Source organism: Peromyscus eremicus, chromosome 9 (genome assembly GCF_949786415.1).
Source record: "Peromyscus eremicus chromosome 9, PerEre_H2_v1, whole genome shotgun sequence".
In the NCBI taxonomy this organism is placed as follows: Eukaryota; Metazoa; Chordata; class Mammalia; order Rodentia; family Cricetidae; genus Peromyscus; species Peromyscus eremicus.
Genome location: NC_081425.1, coordinates 78,460,401 through 78,480,565, shown reverse-complemented (window position 1 = coordinate 78,480,565; position 20,165 = coordinate 78,460,401). Strand labels below are relative to the sequence as shown.

General features: G+C 38.7%; 1 protein-coding gene across 2 annotated transcripts in view; it reads right to left on the bottom strand.

Annotated features, from left to right (window-relative positions):
- Nucleotides 1-20,165, bottom strand: part of Adk (adenosine kinase) — a 408,688-nt gene that overhangs the window by 119,296 nt on the left and 269,227 nt on the right. For both annotated transcript variants that reach the window (XM_059273845.1, XM_059273846.1), the window contains exon 7: nucleotides 10,510-10,680. In XM_059273845.1, coding sequence (XP_059129828.1) covers nucleotides 10,510-10,680 — 171 coding nt within the window. The remainder of the gene's footprint in view (nucleotides 1-10,509; nucleotides 10,681-20,165) is intronic.

Sequence of the window (20,165 nt, the reverse complement as noted above, 5' to 3'; positions counted from 1 at the left end):
GCCAATAATCTCCCTAATGTCTACGACTTCAGCTTCTCTGCTCTCATTTTTTGTGCTTTGAAGGACAGAGAAAAACCCAGGAGCAAAATGAAAAATCAGAATTGCCAAACTGAGGTCCAGTGCTCTTTCTACCGTGACATGTCAAATTTCTGTTTATAGAATATATTGATTTTATTAAACAACTTAACAGAATAATTTAACAAATGTGCTAAATAAGAACTTGAAGTATCAACCTACAATTTTATAGCATGTCATCATCTACTAATGACAGAATGGTCACTTACAAATTTATAACACAGAAACTGAAACAATAAAATAGGTGAAAAGATTAAGTGAAATATTATTGTATATCACAAAAGCACTGCTGCATAAATATGATTTCCATGACAAGTCAGACCACTTGAAATTCTGTGTTTTTACCCATAACAGAGAGAAAAGGAACGATTTTGAAAGAGCTCCTCAGTACAGAGTCAATGGAGTTGCTAGGAAGAGAGAAACAAAAAGAAAAGGGGGCATTTTAATAATTATAAAGGTGAACTAGAGAAAAGGAGAAGGAGGAGGAAGAAGGAAGGGTCAGAGAGAGGCAAAGCTGAGAGCTAACTGGTCCCTCCTCATTTGGAACTGTCCCCACGGCATCTCTGGGACAGGCCACTGTGTTTGTTAGCGTGCTCATCTTAATAAGCTAAACATGTAAGAAAAACTCGAAGAGTTATTAATTAGAAGCTAAGCCACAGTCATGTGATACTATAGTTCTGTGCTAACTGAAATTTCATTTTCGCCACCAGAAAAGCAAAATGCGTCAAAATTTTACAAATCTCCGTAAGACTCCCATTTTCTTTGGCTGGACTTATAGATTTGTTAGCATCAGAGGCTCCCCTCAGGAGGAGTGTGGAACTTTCTGTGAGCAGGCTTGGAAAGGTAACTTCTATCCATCTTTAGATACAGCTCCATTCCTCACTGAAGTTGAGAGCAGTCTGGTAAAAGGAAGGAAATTTCCTCTATGGTTAGAATATGCATCTAGGCAATGGCCTTGAGTTCCTGCAAATGCCTGGAGACCATATACCTTAAAGAATGAGACTAGACAAAAAGATGTATAAATAAAATACTCCTGAGTATAAAATATACATTGGCTTGATAGAGTTTCTATCAAGTTAATAATTATAACTTTACAGAGGGCCAGAAAATTCTGACCAAAAGACAGTACTTGAATATACAAACTTGCGTGTGTGTGTGTGTGTGTGTGTGTGTGTGTAGGTGGAGGAGAACCTGGGTGCTGTTCCTTAGGAATGCTGCTCACCTTTCCTTTTGGAGACAGGATATCTCATTGGGCCTGGAACGGACCAATCAGGTAAGGCTGCCTGGCCAGTGAGCTCCAGGAAACAGGCTGTCTCCCTCCCCAGTGCAGGGGTTCCATGCTACCATGCCTAGTGTTTGTATCCGTTCTGAGCATCACCCAGGTCCTTGTGCTTACGAGGTTTTCTGACTCAGTTATCCTCCCATTCCACTGACAGATTGTTTTTGTTTTGTTTTGTATATACAAGCGATAGCAAAGGATTTTTATGGAGTATAAAAATTGAAAAAAATTACTTCAAATATCTGTAACAAGATGTTATGGTTTAAAGAACAACTGCTTCAAAATGTAAAAGTTTAGCAGTGCAACAAACAGAAACCACTGAAGCCTGTGCCTGCTCCCAGCATCACATGAGACAAAAAGGAGGAGGGGCTCATGCATTCCCACTTGGTTTCATAGAAAGATGATTAGAAGCTGAGTCAAAAAGACTGATATGAGCCCATGGCAAGCCTGGGCTATCACGATGCCCTTTCTTTTCTTTTCTTTTTTTAAAATAAAACCTTTATTTACTTTTATTTTTTAGTTTTTATTTTTGGTTCTTTCGAGACAGAATTTCTCTGTGTAGCTTTGGATCCTTGTCCTGGAACTCACTCTTTAGACCAAACTGGCTTCAAACTCACAGAGATCCACCTGCCTCTGCCTCCCAAGTGCTGGGATTAAAGGCGTGTGCCACCACTGCCCCGCATGATGCCCTTTCTTAAAGCTGTCATTTAGGTTTAGAAGATATGGATCAAACACCTAAATCCAATTTTGCTTTTTTCAAAATGTTCTGATGTATCAAAAAGCACTTGTCTACTTGGTTGTTACAGCCTCATCACTACTCAAATATGACTCAGCAACTTCTCAGTAACTGAACAGCAACACCAACAAACCACGGAATTTTCTCCACTGTTTTGTAATTCACTTATTGCTAAACAAGAGAGAGAGAGAGAGAGAGAGAGAGAGAGAGAGAGAGAGAGAGAGAGAGAACAGGTAGAGAAGGAAAGGAGGGGGAGTGGGAGGGAGAGGGAGAGAGCTGGATCAGTTAGGCGTGGTAGTGAACACCTGTAATACTAGACTGTGAATGCTGGGGCTGGAGCAGCTCCAGTTCAAGGGCAGCTAGGCTATGGAGTGAAACCCTGTCTTAACAACAAGTTAAATGACCACGTAGAAGAGATAGTATTCTCAGCTTTCCTGCTCTATACTTTATGAAGTCAATAGGTTTAACACAGATTCTCTGTAAAGAAATGGTAATGCAGGAAAATTACCAGAGGAGGATTGATGAAGCAGAGCTATAGAATATCTTTATAAAATGAAATCATCTGTCAGAGTCAAAAAAGGGGAGGCTAATAAGCAATGTATTATTCTTAGTACAAATGAAATAATTCAATGGAGCTCTTCTGCCCAATTTCAAGCTGTATTTTACTATCTTAAATATCTTACAGTGCACTGTAAAGGTGATGTGATGCTTCACCATGGAATGGAGTGGTAACTCTTGACAGAATAGTCATTATCAGGAGATAATTGACCTTATTTGAGAGCTAAGCATCCTGAGGCAAAGTTGAGTGTACTTAATCCTGGCAGGTTAATTATCTAGTGATTAGGGAACCTTAAAAGGTATTACTCTTAAGAACCATTTTCAAAATGACTCTATTCAAAAACTTATTAATTTAATAATAATGAAAAACAAGAACAATCAAGTTCTTTAATCATGTACAAGTAGACAATGACTACAAAGCAGCTAGCATGAGCTGGCATCAATAGATATCATTTATAATTATCTACATGCAGAATGCCCTCCTTTATTAAGTTGATTACATGTGAATTTAGTGAAAAAATGATAGCGCTGAAGGGAACTGTTTAAACTTTGAAGATGTTAAAAATAAATTTAAAAAATAATATTTAAAGGGTTTTTATACTAGAGAAGTTTCAAAATTACTTTAGTCAATATAACTTATGAAGCTAGGCAGTTCATCTAAAAGTAGAAAATACAATGTAACAGGGTTACCAAAGATTTTGTTTATTTAATTATTCATTCATTTACTTTTTGCTTATTTTTTAAGACAAGGTCTTGATCTACAGCTTAAGCTGGCCTTGAACTCATGGCAATCCTCCTGTCTCAGCCTCATGAGACATCACAATGGCTTACTAAATATTTTTAATTGAGGGAAGAGAAACATATCTCTGCGCATTTCTGAATCTCAGAGAAAAGGGTGCAGGACAGACAAGTGTGGACTATTTGCCTAGAACATGTAGGACACTGTTTGAACCCCGGTAAAAAGCTAGTGGGAAGTGTCTTGGGGAAGACACAGAAAGAGAAAGGTTATTCAACTTAGGAAAACAATGAACTTCTAAGACATGCTATAGTGGACAAACTTGGGAAACAGTATGGGAAATAAGAGACGTCAGATAATTATTAAATGAAGCTAATTGTATGAGGTACTTAGGATGTGCAAACTCATAATGCCATGTAAAAAAGTGACTACAAGGGCTGGGAAGACAGAAAAGGGTGGAGTTATTATTTAACATGCATAGAGCTTCTGCTTGGGATGAAGGAAAAGTTCTGCAAATGGATTGTGGGACGGGTTTTGTAGTACTGCAGATACAACACCAGCAAACTGCACGCTTGAAAATGGTTGGAATATTAGCTTTGTTCCTTCCTGCTCCTTCTGTGGTGTTGTTCAGACAGGCAGTCATGTAGCCCAGGCTGACCTTGAACTGCTGATCTTGCCTCTTCCTCCCAAGTAGCCAGAGTACAGGCCTGTGAGGTTTCTGTAGACAGGCAAGCACTCTACCAACCAAGTTGCATTCCAAGTCCCTTTTAAGTATTTCTTACCTCAATACAATAAGAAAGTAAATCTCATTACTTAGTAACTTACTTTGTCTACGTTGGTGGTTCTCAACCTGTGGGTCACGACCCCTCTGTAACCCTCTATCTCTAAAAATATTTTCATTACACTTCTTAACAGTAACAAAATTACAGTTATGAAGTAGCAACAAAATAATTTTATGGTTGGGAGTCATCACCACATGAAGTAGCAATGAAATAATTTTATGGTTGGGGGTCACCACTGTATTAAAGGGTGGCAGCTTCGGGAAGGGGGAGAATGCTGTAAGCAGGAGGTGGGGCGATTGCTAAGTGTATGTCTTTTACTTGTTTCATGGGGATCACTGATTACTGTCTGTGAAGGGATAATGTTGGTGGACGAGTTGGTTTTTATTTATCATTTTTAAAATTTGCTTATTTAAGTGTATGGGTGTTTTGCCTGCATGTATATCTGAAGGGGTATATGATCCTCTGGAACAGGAGATGTAGACAGGTGTGAGCCACCCCGCGGGTGCTAGGAATTGAACCTGGGTCCTCTGGAAGAGCAGCCGGCACTCTTAACTGCTGCGCCACACTCCAGTCCCTGAGTTTCATTTATCATCTTGAGAGGAAGGTTAGTTGCGTGGTCCAGGCCAGTCTGGTACTTGCAGTCCTCTTGCCTCTGCCTCCTAAGCGCTTCAGTCGGCAGTCATGCACTGCTGTGCCCAGCTTGCCGAAGCACTCTATTTTTAACTTAGACTACTGGAAAATCACTGGTGCTAGTGTTCAAACCTTTCCAGAATAGGAAAGTGAAAACCAAGTAGAAAATAAAAGCTAAGGAAGTTTGATGTTAGCTGAGTGTCGACATTTTAGAAATCAAATATTAAGCAGATCTTTTTGGGGGTTAAAGTTAGGGAGGGAAAAGAGGAAAGAAAAATAAGTATGTAAATTTATACACATACATATATATTTCTTGTGAAATATATTTTACATTGCAGTCATCTTTACAACAAAAATGCCTGTTTTCTTTAAGAACTGAAGATAATTTATTATTATTACTAAAGTATTCAAGGAGAACAATGGGTAATATGTTCAAAAGATAAAACATTAATCTACTTGCTCTTTGTAATCAAATATAGTATTTTTATTATCCTTATTAAATTGTAACACCTTAGCCGATATTTCTAGCCCATTAACATTTAAAACATCTGATTCTGATGTTGTAAGAATTTAGCAGAATCACTATATGGGGTAGATATTAGAATGAACAATTTTTTTTAGAAGTACTTTGACCTTGAAGAATCCTTGTGGAAAACTGAATGTTTCCTGTGATCTGTAGAATTGTTTTGCTGGGAGGGCTTTGTAGCCATCCCATGACTTTGGTCACCAGATGCTTCAGGCACACCATAGGCTCTTGTATCATTGTGTATTGCACACAATACATAATAAAGGACCAAAGTCATGGAAGCATTCGATGCTCTCCTTCAGTAAGACATGTAAATTATGATTAGGGACCATGGTATGAGGAAATACTTTGTGTAACTTTCAATAAACATGCCTTTGTACAGCTGTTCGGGGGTTCGGTCAGTCAGAAGAGGCTGTATGTTCCTGCTGCTACATAGGCCTTACAATTTCATCTTGGGAGTGCCTTCTTTCTTCAACCGACCAGTGATACACAGTGCACCCTGACATTCCGACATCCAATTTACTTGGCTATCATTTAAGGTGTTGCATTATTTGACTTTGTATCATATGCAAATGCAGCTTCCTCCAATCATAGTTTAAAGTGCAGGATAAACACTACACACCGACTAGGAATCTGTTTATTTATAAGAAGACCTTTAGTGTCTCCTTCAATAAAATACCACACATCTAGTCATCCTGTAGACATCTCTATTCCATAACCCACATCATGACAGATCATACAAGGTGATCCTGTTGGTTACTGGTTTACCATAATAGGCCTCGCTACATAAACATCTATTGGAATAAATGAAAATGAATAGGATTCATTAAAAAAAAAGAAAAGAAAAAGTTGTCCACATGACATGCAGCCATGTAGCAGCTTACAGTTTTGTCTTCTAGGTATGAAAATATTATTTAATAATCTATACTAAGAACTAATACAATGTTACTAGCTTATAGAATCAATGTTTAAAAAATTATAGTCAACTATGTGTAAGATAAAACTTACCATTTTAAGTACTTAATTCAGTGTTATTAGGCATATTCATAGTTCTGTGTAACCATCACCACTGTCCATGCCCACCCATGGCCACTGGAAGCCACTGTTCTACAGTTTGTGAATTTACTTACCACCCCTCCCCCACCTTTGGTGTTGGGTTTGAATGCAGGGCACTGCCCATATTAAACAAGTACTCTACCCTCAGCTGTACCCCCAAGCCTACAAAGTGGAGTTCTTATAGAAAAATCTAATAGTTGTTTGGTATGTCCAGTGTTTAAGCTTTATAGAAGGACTTCAAGATTTGTTCATTGAGCATATATATGGAAGTTTCTTTTCTTTGAGTTTGAATAATATTCCATTCTATGTATATTTGAAATTTTATTCATTAAAAATTCATTTTGCCAGGTCTGGAGAGATGGTTCAATGGTTAAGAGCACTGGCTGTTCTTGCAGAGGACCTCAGTTTGATTCCTAGCACTCACACAGTGGCTCACAGCTGCATTTAACTCCTGTTCTAGGGGATCTAACACCCTTTTCTGACCTCTGCAGGGACCAGGCACCCTTGTGATGAACGGATATACATGCAAAGCAAAACATTCATCCACTTAAAATAAATAAAGATACAAGTTAAAAAAATTTGTCTTGCCTTTCGCTCTGGTGATTGTGAACAACAATGCTATAAGCATAGGGAATTCCCACCATTAGTTTTTGGGACAGACTAATAAGTAGAATGGGGGGTATGTAATAACAATCATATAATCAATTTTTTTTTCGGCAATCTACTAAACTATTTTCCACAGCATTTATATTACTTTACATTCAGACCAGCAATACACAAGGGTTCCAGTTTCTTTTCTTTCTTTTTTTTTTTTTGTTTTTTTTTGAGACAGGGTTTCTCTGTGTAGCTTTGCGCCTTTCCTGGAACTCACTTGGTAGCCCAGGCTGGCCTCGAACTCACAGAGATCCGCCTGGCTCTGCCTCCTGAGTGCTGGGATTAAAGGCGTGCGCCACCACCGCCCGGCTCCAGTTTCTTTATCACTCTAATGGGTGTGAAGCAGTGTCTAATTTTAGGTCCATGTGTTTATTGACCATTTGTATAGTTCTTTTTGGAGAACTATTTACTTAAGTCCTTTGACCATTGTGTGTGCCCATCTACACATAGATGTATGATGTGCGTATTAAGACAGTCTCCCTGTACACAGCCCAGGCTGGCCTCAGCTTCTGATCCTCTGCTTCAACTTCCAGAGTGATGAAATGGCACCATGCCCAGTGTCTTTGGCCATTTTTAATTTGCTTGTTGGTTTTCTTCTTGTCATTGAGTTATACATTTGGATAGTAATCCGTTATTAAGCATGATTAATAAATATTGTCTCCCCTTGTATGGGTGTTCTTCCACACTCCAGAGCCTTTTCTTTGAAGGAAAAACCATGGGTGGGTGGGGGGTTAGTCACAGTCTCTTTTTGTAGCCCAGGCTAGCCTTAGACATATTGTCCTCCTGCATCTGTGTCCTCAGTGATGTGTTACAGGTATGGTCTGCCATTTCTAGCCATAAAAGTACTTAACTTTTGATAATTCCAAGTAACCTTTTAGGTTTTGACTGCTGCTGTGCTTTACACACTTGCTTTGTAAAGTGAAGACCATTTTGATCTCACCAACATTTTCTATAAACATAGTCACTTTGGGGATTATTCTTTTTCTGTTCCCCGAGGTCTCTTCTCTGTCACACTTCTGGCATCAATCGATGATTGATGCCTTTACACGTAACTGTAGTCCTTGAAAATTTTCATTTATATATTTGATTGCTTATTTATTTATGGTGTGTGCACACCAGGCTGCACACATGGAGATCAGAGGATAACTCTTGGAAGTTGTCAGTTCTCTCCTTCTACCTTGTGGCTTTTGGGCATCACTTCAGGTTTGGTGGCAAGCACTTGTACCCATGGAGTCATCTCCCCTCCTGCTTCTATAAAAGAGTTGTTTGTGTGATCTAAGTTTTTTCAAAGGCTCCATCTTCATTCTCTTCCTAACTAAGGTCACCTGTGACTATCTACCCACTTGCAAATCTAAATTAATTGCATTTAATTCTCTCAATCTACTCCTCAAGCCTCACTCTTTTGAATCATACATATCTTTTACACAGTGCTTATAGTTTGTCTTCCTAGAGGCTTCATGTACTGCCAGTCTAATCTTCCCAGACTATAAAGGGTGAATGTCAATGTCCTCACAGTCACTCTCAGAATGCTATCCTGGTGACATACTGCTCTATGTTATTTAAAGGGATAAAACAGCACATCTCCTACTCACTTCATTGACCTTTTAGGAAACAATATGAGGGATAAAGAGTTGACTCAGTGGTCAAGAGCACTGGCTGCTCTTCTGAGGACCTGTGTTTATTTCCCAGCACCCGCATGGCAGCTCACAACCTTCTACAACTCCAATTCCAGGGATCCAAGTCCCTCTTCTGGTCTCCACAGGCACCAGGAACACATATGGTACACACTCATATATAGAGGTAAAAATCCTCACATACATAAAATCGGAATAAAAATTAAAAACCCCATTGTATAAACATACATACATACACATACACACACACACACACACACACACACACACACACACACACACACACACACTGCAGCCATGTAAAGAAAAGGCAGGTTTTAGTCAAATGAGACTCCAGCAGCTATCTGTAAGTTTTCAAGTCTTTCATGTCTATTTCTTGTCATTGTCTTAATATTCTTGTTTGGATAGGAGATGTCCCCCAAAGGCTCATTTGTTTAGATGTTTGATCTCTTTGGAGGAACCTTCAGGAGGCGAGACTGAGCTGGAGGAACTGGGCCCTGAGGTCTATAACCTGGCCTATTTCCTGTTCTGCTTCTTAATCTCTGGAGACATGTGGAGTCCTGCTTACACGTTCCCATTGCCATAAGCTCTGCCATATCCCCTTGCCATGACAGACTTGGTCTATTGCCCAGCTGAAATACAGCCTCCTCTCTTACGTTGTTTCCTATCTGGCATTTAGTTGCAGCATAATGAACGAAACGAATGTAGTTAATGTGTAAAGAAGGTAACGTTTCCTTTCAATGGTGCTGGCCTTTGTATGCTCACACATTTGACATTCTTTCTTTTTTTTTTTTAAAGATTTATTTATTTATTTTACATATATAGTGTTCTGTCTGCATGTATGCCTGCACACTTGGAGAGGGCACCAGATCTGATTATATGTGGTTGCTGGGGATTGAACTCAGGACCTCTGGAAGAGCAGCCAGTGCTCTTAACCTGTGAGCCACCACTCCAGCCCTTGATATTCTTTCTACAGACCAATCCTTCAGTCTTCACTCAGGTGAAATCCCAGGTCAGATTTTTAAGTTTCTTTAGGCAGACTGCACATTTAACTTACTGACATATAAGAATCAATTAATATATTCAAATATTAGGACCAGAGGATTAGAATCAGAATTGATTTCCAGGGTGACCAATGGAAACATCATTTTACACATAAAACTTCCAACATTCATAAACGTTCACTGGTATGGCTAACATCACGTGAAGGCTCAGTCAAAGCCTTCTCTATTCTATTTTTAAAGTTTCCCTTGACTTTTAATGGGCAAAAATACATCACTTGTTAAAAGAAGAATAGTTCAAGTGAACAATCTCAGTAATAAGTCAAATAAAAATTACAGTATCAAATTTACTCATAATTTATTAAGTTTAAATAGATTCAGACAGAAGGTTTTACAAATGAGAAAAGTTTTTTTTAAAAAGCTTTAGTTGTGGTCATAGTTACAGGTCACATAGGCATTTGCAGAAGTGTAGGAGCCTAGAGTAAGAAGAGTGAATTTTACTATATGTAAATTAAATCCCAATGATTTAATCTTTTAGAAATTTATTTTTTACTAAGAAGTTAGTCCGCAGGAAATACAGAAAATACAGTGGTAGAGAAATCCACGTTGAGTGACTCTTGTATAATTCACAAGGTCACTGACACCAAATTTAGGGTTTTACTTATGCACTCCTACACACACACAGCCCAGAAACAGAAGGATTACTTTTCTGTTTTGTTGTTTAGAGACAGGCTCTGCCTACCTTTGCCTCCTGAATGTTGGGATTAATTTAAAGGCATGCAATACCACACCTGGCTCTAGTTGACTTTTGTTTCTTGTTTTTTTTTTTTAAAGCAACTCACCGTCTCATTTCCAAAGAGGATGTCAACATAAGGCATGACTTTCATCAAGGACTCCTTGAAGAACTGGCTAATGAACGGGGCCGACAGATTCAGAGTGAAGATCCTGTTGTTCTCAGCAGCATAGTGGGCCACTTTCAATACTGACTCCGGGGAGACTGTAAGAAAAAAGCCCTGGACAAAGAAAAAAGAAGAGAAAATCAGAGCTGGCACCTCCACACTTAGTCTAAGTGAGAACAAAAGGAATCTATACAAAGTATCAAAGCCTGTACAAATTTAATTATAAAGTCTGAGGCAGAAAGTGGCTGTATTTAACTAGAAAAAAGTTTATCATGTGAGTACTATATGCTTGATACATGCCGTTTCTAAAAAGAAGAAACATTATTTTGTATTAGATTACATATGTGCACTCCCAAAAAATTCTTGGAACCTATGAAACGAAAATACTTAAGAAGATAACAAGTACATCTGAATTTGAGAAATACAAATGTAGGCTGATCAAACCCTTCTAGCTTCTTATAAACTGTTACATCCTGCCAGTGATTTAACAATAATGTTTATAAAGATCATAGCTTACTTATTATCTTAAAAAACATTGCCGGGCAGTGGTGGCTCATGCCTTTAATCCCAGCACTCGGGAGACAGAGCCAGGCGGATCTCTGTGAGTTCAAGGCCAGCCTGGTCTACAGAGCAAGATCTAAGATAGGCATCAAAACTACACAGAGGGGGTTGGGGATTTAGCTCAGTGGTAGAGCGCCTGCCTAGCAAGCACAAGGCCCTGGGTTCAATCCTCAGCCCAAAAGAAAAAAAAAAAAAAGAAAAAAACTACACAGAGAAACCCCGTCTCGAAAAAAACAAAAACCAAAACCAAACAAACAAAAACATCATAACTGAATTTATTTCATTTTATTTTAAAGCTTTGAGACAGTGTTCCCTATGTCAACCAGCTGGCCTGGGCAGTTCTAGGAGTCTGGAGATTATAAGCAGGTGTCATAATATCTGGATTTTTAAAATTAACTTTTAGGGAGAGCAAGGAAAGAGATACCATGATAAATGAAGACATCATGGGAATAGGGAGAAGCAGAGTGCTACAGAAGTTTCCAGGAATCCACAAGGATGACCCCACCATAGACTACTGACAATGTTTGAGAGAAAGGCCAAACTGGCCTACTCTGGTGATCGGATGGCTGAACACCCTAACTATCATCATAGAACCCTCTTTCAGTGACTGATGGAAGCAGATGCAGAGATCTACAGCCGGGTCCCAGGCGGAGCTCCAGGAGTCCAATCGATGAGAGAGAGGAGGGGTTCTATGAGCAAGGGACATTGAGACCATGATGGGAAAAAGTACAGAGCCAACTAGCCAAACTTGTGGAAACGCATGAACTGTGGACCAATAGCTGAGGAGCCCCCATAGTACTGGACTAGGCCCTCTGGATAGGCGAGTTGTTTAGCTTAAACTGTTTAGTGGATCCCTAGGCAGTGGGACTGGGACCTGTCCCTAGTGCATGAGCTGGCTTTTTGGAGACTATTGCCTATGGTGAGATACTTTGCACAGCCTTGGCACAGGGAGGAAGGGCTTGGACTTGCCTCAACTGAATGTGTACCAGGCTCTGCAGACTCCCCATGGGAGACCTTGCCTTGGTGGAGGTGGGAATGGGGGTGGGTTGGGTTGGGGGAGAAGGCTGGGGAGCAGGAGGAGGGAGGACAGGGGAATTTGTGGTTGGTATGTAAAATGAATAGAAAATCTCTTAATAAAACAAAACAAAACAAAAAATCCTAACTTTTAGTTAGAATTTTCAAATAATAAGAAAATAATCCAAAACTACAAAGGAAAATTTTTTTAAATTAGTTTCATGCCAGGAAAGCTATATTTTAAAACAGTGCTTGTCTATATGTCTCAGGATAAAAATCTTCATAGCTTCTATTAACGCCTTCTAGATAGAAGCACAGGAAAAGACGTGGGTAAAGCTGAGGGAGAGTGGTAAGGAAGGTGGAGGCAAGCAAAGAAAGTGAAGCAGTGTTAGTTAGCATGGAGTGCGTCAAAGGAAAGGCCTGGAGTGGAGGACAGGATGTATCTGGACAGCAACATGGGAGTGGAGTGAGGATGGAGTGTGGGTAATGAGTTTTCCTCACAAGAAAGGAATATGACTAGAGAAAAATGCAAGAAAGGTTAACTGAATAGCAATAATTTACCAACAACTAGCAGCACCCTGCATTTGGCTATGTAAAAGGAAGCCACACTGGAGTTCTAAGTATGGGGCCTATAGACTGTTTAAGATGTAAAAGGCAAAGAGTAGACTTCTAAGATGATATTTAAATAATTAAAAAAAAATCTGGCCTTGTTATTAAATAGAAAACTCCAGAATAAGACCAGGGTCACATTGTGAATAGACTATTCAGTTGTGGCCATACTACTCAAAATCTCTATAAAAAAGTTTGACTCATGAGAAATGTGTTAGAAGAAGGTTGTGGTTCTGATTACCAAGGAAGGGAATATGGACCAATAAGAGAAGAGAATAAAGAAAGACAGAAAAGGAGAGAACAAAGGAAGGTTATTACGGAGAGAACGGCCGAGACACGTGACCAGGAATTTCAAGAGGGTTCTTATGTGTTCAGGGTTACGGGGAGGCAGAGACAGAGGCACTGGGCAGACACACACTGATGAGTGGAAAAAGGCACTTGGTGTGAGAGTAAACTACAGAGTGGTTGAAGGACTGCGGAGACCGAGGGTACGAAATATGAATCAATCATCTGAAATTTACTGATTAGTTCTGGTGTCCCAGAAACCGGACTAAAACCTTACAAACTGGCAATCATTATGAAACCTATGGAGTACATACTGTTTGTTGCTCTCACTTTAGAAAGAAGTCTGAAATCAAAACAGAGAACTATCTTACAGGTTATATAGCTTACATGTGATGAGCCTGGATTAAAATGATTCCTAATAGGACAAAGATTTTCTTTTGATGAAAGAGTGGAGATGAGAGGATAGTTCTTTTTGGAGGTCTGTTTGAGACAGGGTCTGCCATGCAGCTCAGGCTGGACTTGAACTCTGGATGCTGTAGTCTCCTCTTCTCAAGGGGTGGATAACAGGCATGAGGCATCATGTCTAGCTTCAGAGGCCAGTTCTTAAGGATAGTCATATTTTGAGCATTTCTGCTTTGTTTCCTCTTTTTATTTTCTCTTCTTCCTTTTTTTTTTTTTTTTTTGGGAGACAGGTTTCTCTGTGTAAGAGCCCTGGCTGTCCTGGAACTCACTCTGTAGACCAGGCTAGCCTCTAACTCACAGAGATCAGCCTGCCTCTGCCTCCAGTGTTGGGATTAAAAGTGTGCACCATCACTGCCCAGCATGAACATTTCTGCTTTTCAAAGACAACAATCAGGTGAAGAAATAGAAGGAGAACTAAGGGAGGAGAACTAAGGGAGGATAATTAGAGCACAGAATCAGAGGATTTCTCTTGTGTCATATTGAAACTAGTCACTTGAAACTAGACAGAAAGAAGAAGAAATAATGACAATATGCAGGAAATGTCTTCAAAAGTTGTGAAAAGGTCCAAGCACACCTCTATTTTCAGTACTTGTTAGGCTGAGACTGGAAGATTGCATGGTTCAAAGCTAGCCTAGGCAATATAAATAAGACCCTGTCCATCTCAACAAACAGACCAAAGTTGCAAAATGTTATAAAGTATCGACTTGTAATTGAAGGTCTAATCACTTACATCATATGATCATACAGAAGCGGGGAGAGAGAGAGAAAAAAAATTCCACTACTTTAAGTTGAACATAATATTCTAAAGGAATAAACTTTGTGGTTGTGGTCATTTGAATAAGGATCTATCTTTAAAGGGGGTTTACTGCCCTTATGCATTCTGAAAAATTAAGAGAGACTTTTAAGTTGTAATTGTATTGGGGCTCAGAACACAGAATACCAACATAGGGTACCTTGGATGTAGGAGAAAACTGCAGAAGATACTTCTGTGTAAGCATTCCCATTTTACATAAAAGTTGGCTACAGGACCATTCCAGGGTCCTGCCCCATTCCTGGAGGACAAGAAGAATCTGGAAAGACAAGGTCTACTGGATGCTATTCTCTCACGTGTCGTTTATTACAATTAGATATTACATCATATCCCCTTTGCCCAATCTTGATTCTTTAAAAAAAATTATTTCTTCAGAATTTTGCATGAAATTGTTTTCCCTAAGCTGTGAGACTTCACTTCTAAATGCTCCTGTGTCACATGAAATTGTCAAATAGATTCATTGTGTTTTTCTCTTGTGTCATATGAGTGTCAGCCACGACCCTAGCAATGGCAATCTATCACAAATGATGTTTCTTAACATAATAACACAATGTTTTCTCATTTAGAAACCCCATGCTGAGCTGGGCAGTGATGGCACACACCTTTAATCTCAGCACTCAGGAGCCAGAGGCAGGAAGATCTCTGTGAGTTTGAGGCCAGCTTGGTCTACAGAGTGAGTTCTAGGACAGCCAGGATAACACAGAGAAACTCTGTCTTGAAAAACCAAAAAAATATTTGAAACTCCATGCCACTAATTCTTTAATTATTCTAAAGGTAATGTTTTAACATTTAAAAAATGTTTTCATCCTTTTTTTCTTTAGATGCACGTCACTTGGACACTATGAGCATCTGAGCTGTATTCTTTGTCATTTCTGTCACTAAGAGAACCAAATGGAGCACTTTCTATGGCATCTGTCTCTGTGGCAGTGGGTATGAACTTGCTGTTTTGGTCTTTTATTTAATGAGAAGAGTATAAAGCTCCCCCCCCTACTTTTCTCCAAACTGTTACAGCACGAAATAGAAACCTCCCAGAGCTAGCACTCTGCCAGCTGTGGATTAACCACAGACAGCCACAGGATGGTCTATATAAATAGTAACCTGGTCAAATAATTAGGCTTCTCACCAACTTCAGACTGAAAATTTGATCTGTATTCAAATACATATGATTGTAATTTAAGTCACAGAATAGTATGCCTCTAGAGTCTAAATTTGGCCTGATTCCAAATCTATGTATGCTGTATGTGTTTTACTTTAAAATATAACATAATAGTATTATAATATGGATAGTATATATATTTGATTTTTTTAATTTCATAAAGAAAAGGTAAAAACATTAGCTTTTAAATAAGTAGGAAATGTACAATTTAATTCTATTTTAAAATATTCTCTTACTTTGTAAAGTAAATATTCAGAATTTAAACAAGTTGGGATTTGTGCTCTGTTAGATTGCAAAGACTGTTAAAATGCATGCCAACCATAACTTTTCTTCCCAGATTTATAACCTTTGCTAAGGCGCGTGTTCCAGCCTACAGCATGACCCAGAATAAAAACAGTACTGCTACAAAAAGAATTGTTTTGTTCACGTCAGATTTGTAATAAAAATAAGCCAAAAGTCTATATGTCTATGCTTTAGAAAAACACTCTATATATCTGGCAAAGTCTTGGGATTTGTAGTTAGGGATGTCTGTTTACACAGTTTGCTCTACATGTCTCTCCCTGCAAACAACCCCAAACAGAGTATATTCTCTTACAGGTTGAAAAACACTAATAAGGTGGAAAATGAAGGGGTTATCTTTATTCATCACAGTGGAAAACAAAACAAAACACAGGAAGATAGGAGTGAAAGACTAGGTAAAACCCAAAGACTATTTTAGCAAAGCTTGACTTAATGCCTGGAAATCTTAACCACCCTAAGGGATTTGTCAGGGTATTTTAAATATAGTAAAACTTAGAAATATATGAAGAGAAGGGGAAACAATTTTTTTCTCTTTACTAGTGTTTATTTTAATTCAGAGTCATTATTTGAGGTTCTTTTTAAATGTCTTTACCTAAGAATGTAAGCTTTTAATTATATCCATTAACAGATATCTGAGGTATGAGGTGTGTGTGTGTGTGTGTGTGTGTGTGTGTGTGTGTGTGTACACAGACACCTAAGTAAGTATAAGTTTTTATTGATTCAAAAGAAAAAAGAACAGGTGGGGTGCTGGCACATGCGTGCAGTCCCAGCACCTAAGAGGCTGAAGCAGGAGGTTCAGCACAAATCCATTTGCTTCACAGAAACTTCAAGGCCAGCCTGTGCTAAACAAGAGCTTTTCAGAAATGAAGCATAGATGTATGCTGTGGGATGTCTTTCTCTATGCTATGAATATGGTTTGTTACTATTGGTTAATAAAGAAGCTGCTCTGGCCTATAGTAAGACAGGTTATAGCCAGGCGGGAACTCCAACTAAAGATACAGGGAAAAGGAAGATGGAGTCAGAGATGGGGTGGGGCAAGATGTAATGAAACACAGGTAAAGCCAGGAGACACGTGGCGATCCATAGATGAATAGAAATGGGTTAACTTAAGGTGAAAGAGCTAGCTAGCAAGAAGCCTGAGCCATAGACCCAACAGTTTGTAATTGCTAAAAGCCTCTGTGTGTTTATTTGGGACCAAGTGACGGAGGGACACAGGAAAACTTCCAGCTACAGAAATATATGGAGTGATCATGACTGTAACTAAATGGTGAGTATACTATGACAAACTAGGCTGGGAAAGGAGGCCTTTGTCTGTGTTAACATAAAATACCCTAATCAAGGTACTCTAAACATGGTAGAAATAAACAGTATCATTTTATAGTGTCAGGCATAAAATGTATGTGGGGGTAGTTGTGTGGGTCAGCATCCTTCTGCAGCTCACACAGAAATAACTTGCAAGCTGAATGGTAAGAACTTATAATTTAGGGTCCTCCTGCCCCCATTGTCGACAATTACATAGTCATATGAATTCTCGGTTGATTAAAAGTTTTAAAAATATATAGAAAATCTATAAAAAAGTAAATACCATACTTTTGAAATATGAAATTACTTCCAAGTCCAGAACTAAAGAAATGATTTGCTTTAGAAATATTAAAATCCTCACTCATCTCGCTCTAATCCCAGGAGGAGGGGAAATAAACCAAAGACTGGGAAAGGTGACAAAGGGTTCATTGTAAAGAACCTGGAAAATAGCTGGGCAAGGAGCACTGTTGTGAGTCTGAGACCACTCTAGGCTACATAGTTACTTTTAGGCCAGTCTGAGGCTTGTCTCCCAAAAAAGATACCCATAGTAAAGTCCTACATAGACACAGGCTCTTCTCTAACAATTAAAGAAACAATACTCAATGTTCAAGATGGTGAAAGGTGGAGCAGAGACTAAACTCAAGGCCTAACACATTAGGCCAGCGTTCTATCACTGAGCAGTGGTCCCAGCAAACACACATCAATATTGCTGAAGAGAGTAGCTGACAGTCATTAAGAATAATCGGCAAATACACACAAGGAATACTAATCCATACTCGCTGACTCAATAAGTCTTCTGACAATCTACTTATGGGCTGGATCTGAAATACCTCCCCATAGGCTCGTATGTTTGTACATGTCACTTCCTGTGGTGGTGCTATTTTTCAGACACGGGGCCTACCTGGCTGATATAGGTCATTAGGGACAGGCATTTGAAAGGTACACCTTCTGAGTTGTGGCCTGTGTTCTCTGCTTGCAGGCCTATGAATAGTCAAACCAAACCAAACCAACCAAACAAAAAACAAAACGAAATAAAAAAACCCCAACAACCTACCAGCCTGGTCTACAGATTGAGTTCCAGGATAGCCAGAGCTGTTACAGAGAAACCAAAACCAACTAACCAGCCAATCAACCAAACACTCTGCCTCTGTTAAAAAAAAAAAAAAAAAAAAAAGCCAAAACAAACCCCCAAGAAACAAACCACCGTTAGCTAGGTGATTTGATGTTAAAATAAAATATATTACTAAATTTTTTTTTTTTTTTTTTTTTTGGTTTTTCGAGACAGGGTTTCTCTGTGTAGCTTTGCGCCTTTCCTGGAACTCACTTGGTAGCCCAGGCTGGCCTCGAACTCACATATTACTAAATTTTTAAATTTAAATTTTAACTTTTAATTTTTTTAAATGTTGCTATTATATTTAAATTATATATGTAGTTTTAAAAATCTCTAGAGAAGAGTGATATTGTAGGGAATATTTTGAAGATACAACAAAAGATGAAAACTAAGTAGTAAAGAAAAAATTACTATGGTACACACTCGTTCAATAAGACATAAGACAAAAGCAGTGTATGAACTACTAGTGTGATTGGAAACTACACTGTATCAACAGTAAAATAAAGAAATGATGAAAAGGGAATGCATGAAGAGTAGAAATGGTAAAACCTAGGTATGGAAATTTACATATTGCTAACAATTTATTTTAAAAAATGGTGATATTAAAAATTGGTGATAATTACATTTGAGATTAAAAACTTTAAAAATAGAATTATTTTGTTTTAGTGAAATAAATACACAATCAAAAGATATTTATAAATACTGAGAATTTTAATTCAATAAACAGGAGTTAAGAGCAGATAAATGGTTGAGGATAAATCTACATTTCTTCTTGCTTAAGGCTCAAAAAGGAAAAAGCTACGTGTGTGATTAGCAACTTTAGTTAATATATGCCACTATTTACAGAAACAGAAGGGAACAAAAAAAAATGTATGCTTAAAAAAAGAAAAGGAAAAAGAACAACGGAGTCACAGGAAGCCTGGACTAGCACTACGGAGGGAAGAACTCAGATGCCAGATGCCTGTCTCAAGATGCTCCACTGTTGTCTGTTTTGAAGAATACAATTAGCTTGTTTTCCGTGCTGTAACTCAGGTGCCATAGGAACATCAGTTGGAGAACACAGCTGTGAGAACGAATAAATTAGAAGTCAAAAATAACAAATCTAACACCCAGAGAACAGTGAGTTTTTTTCCTCTTAGTAGATCCTACATGTTTTGTGAATCTCCCAGACAGAATAAAATAAATTTCCTTGTAGGCGTGGGAGAGATCAAACACAAATTATGACAAACCATAGTTCATTGCTGCTGTAAGGAGAATACTGGCTTTGACAACCACTAAGATAATATATAAGCCATTTACAATTATGATATTATGATATGCAATATTTCATAGGAATGACAGCACCAGAACTGCTAACAGAGAGTCACAACAAACACACCAGTGAATGCTGTGACGTCTGCCACCATGGACCAAATGCAATGTGTCAAAGGAACAGAAGAGAACAATTACCCTCCATCTTTCTGTCTCTGCAGCCTGTAGAAAGCATGAATGTCACCACCTATTCCTCATATATCTGAGTCTTTTCAAGGATTAAAATACCAGCAACTTTAAGTATACCATGTCTACCATGAATGAAGAAGCAATTTTCTTTTGTCACATGTAAGTCCCTCAAATACAAACACATGAACGACCAACCAACCCAAACAAAGATATAAAGCAAGAGGCAGAAAGGTGTCATCAAAGGAATATGGATCACATGTGAGGGCAACATATGTGAGTATTTACCCTTGTTTTGCTGAAAAGAAGAAAGTATGAGATATCCTAGAAGTCTATTTGAGGGGGAAATAGAAGGAGAATACACAGCAAACTGAAACACACTTTGTATGTGTAATATGAACACACAAATACACACACAAACACACACTCACCACCCCCCCCCCCCCACAAAACAAGGCCACAGAGACTAGGGAGATGGCTCAGCACCTAAGAGGATGTGCTGCTCTTGCAGTGGACATGAGTTCAGTTCCCAGCACCTACATTGGGCATCT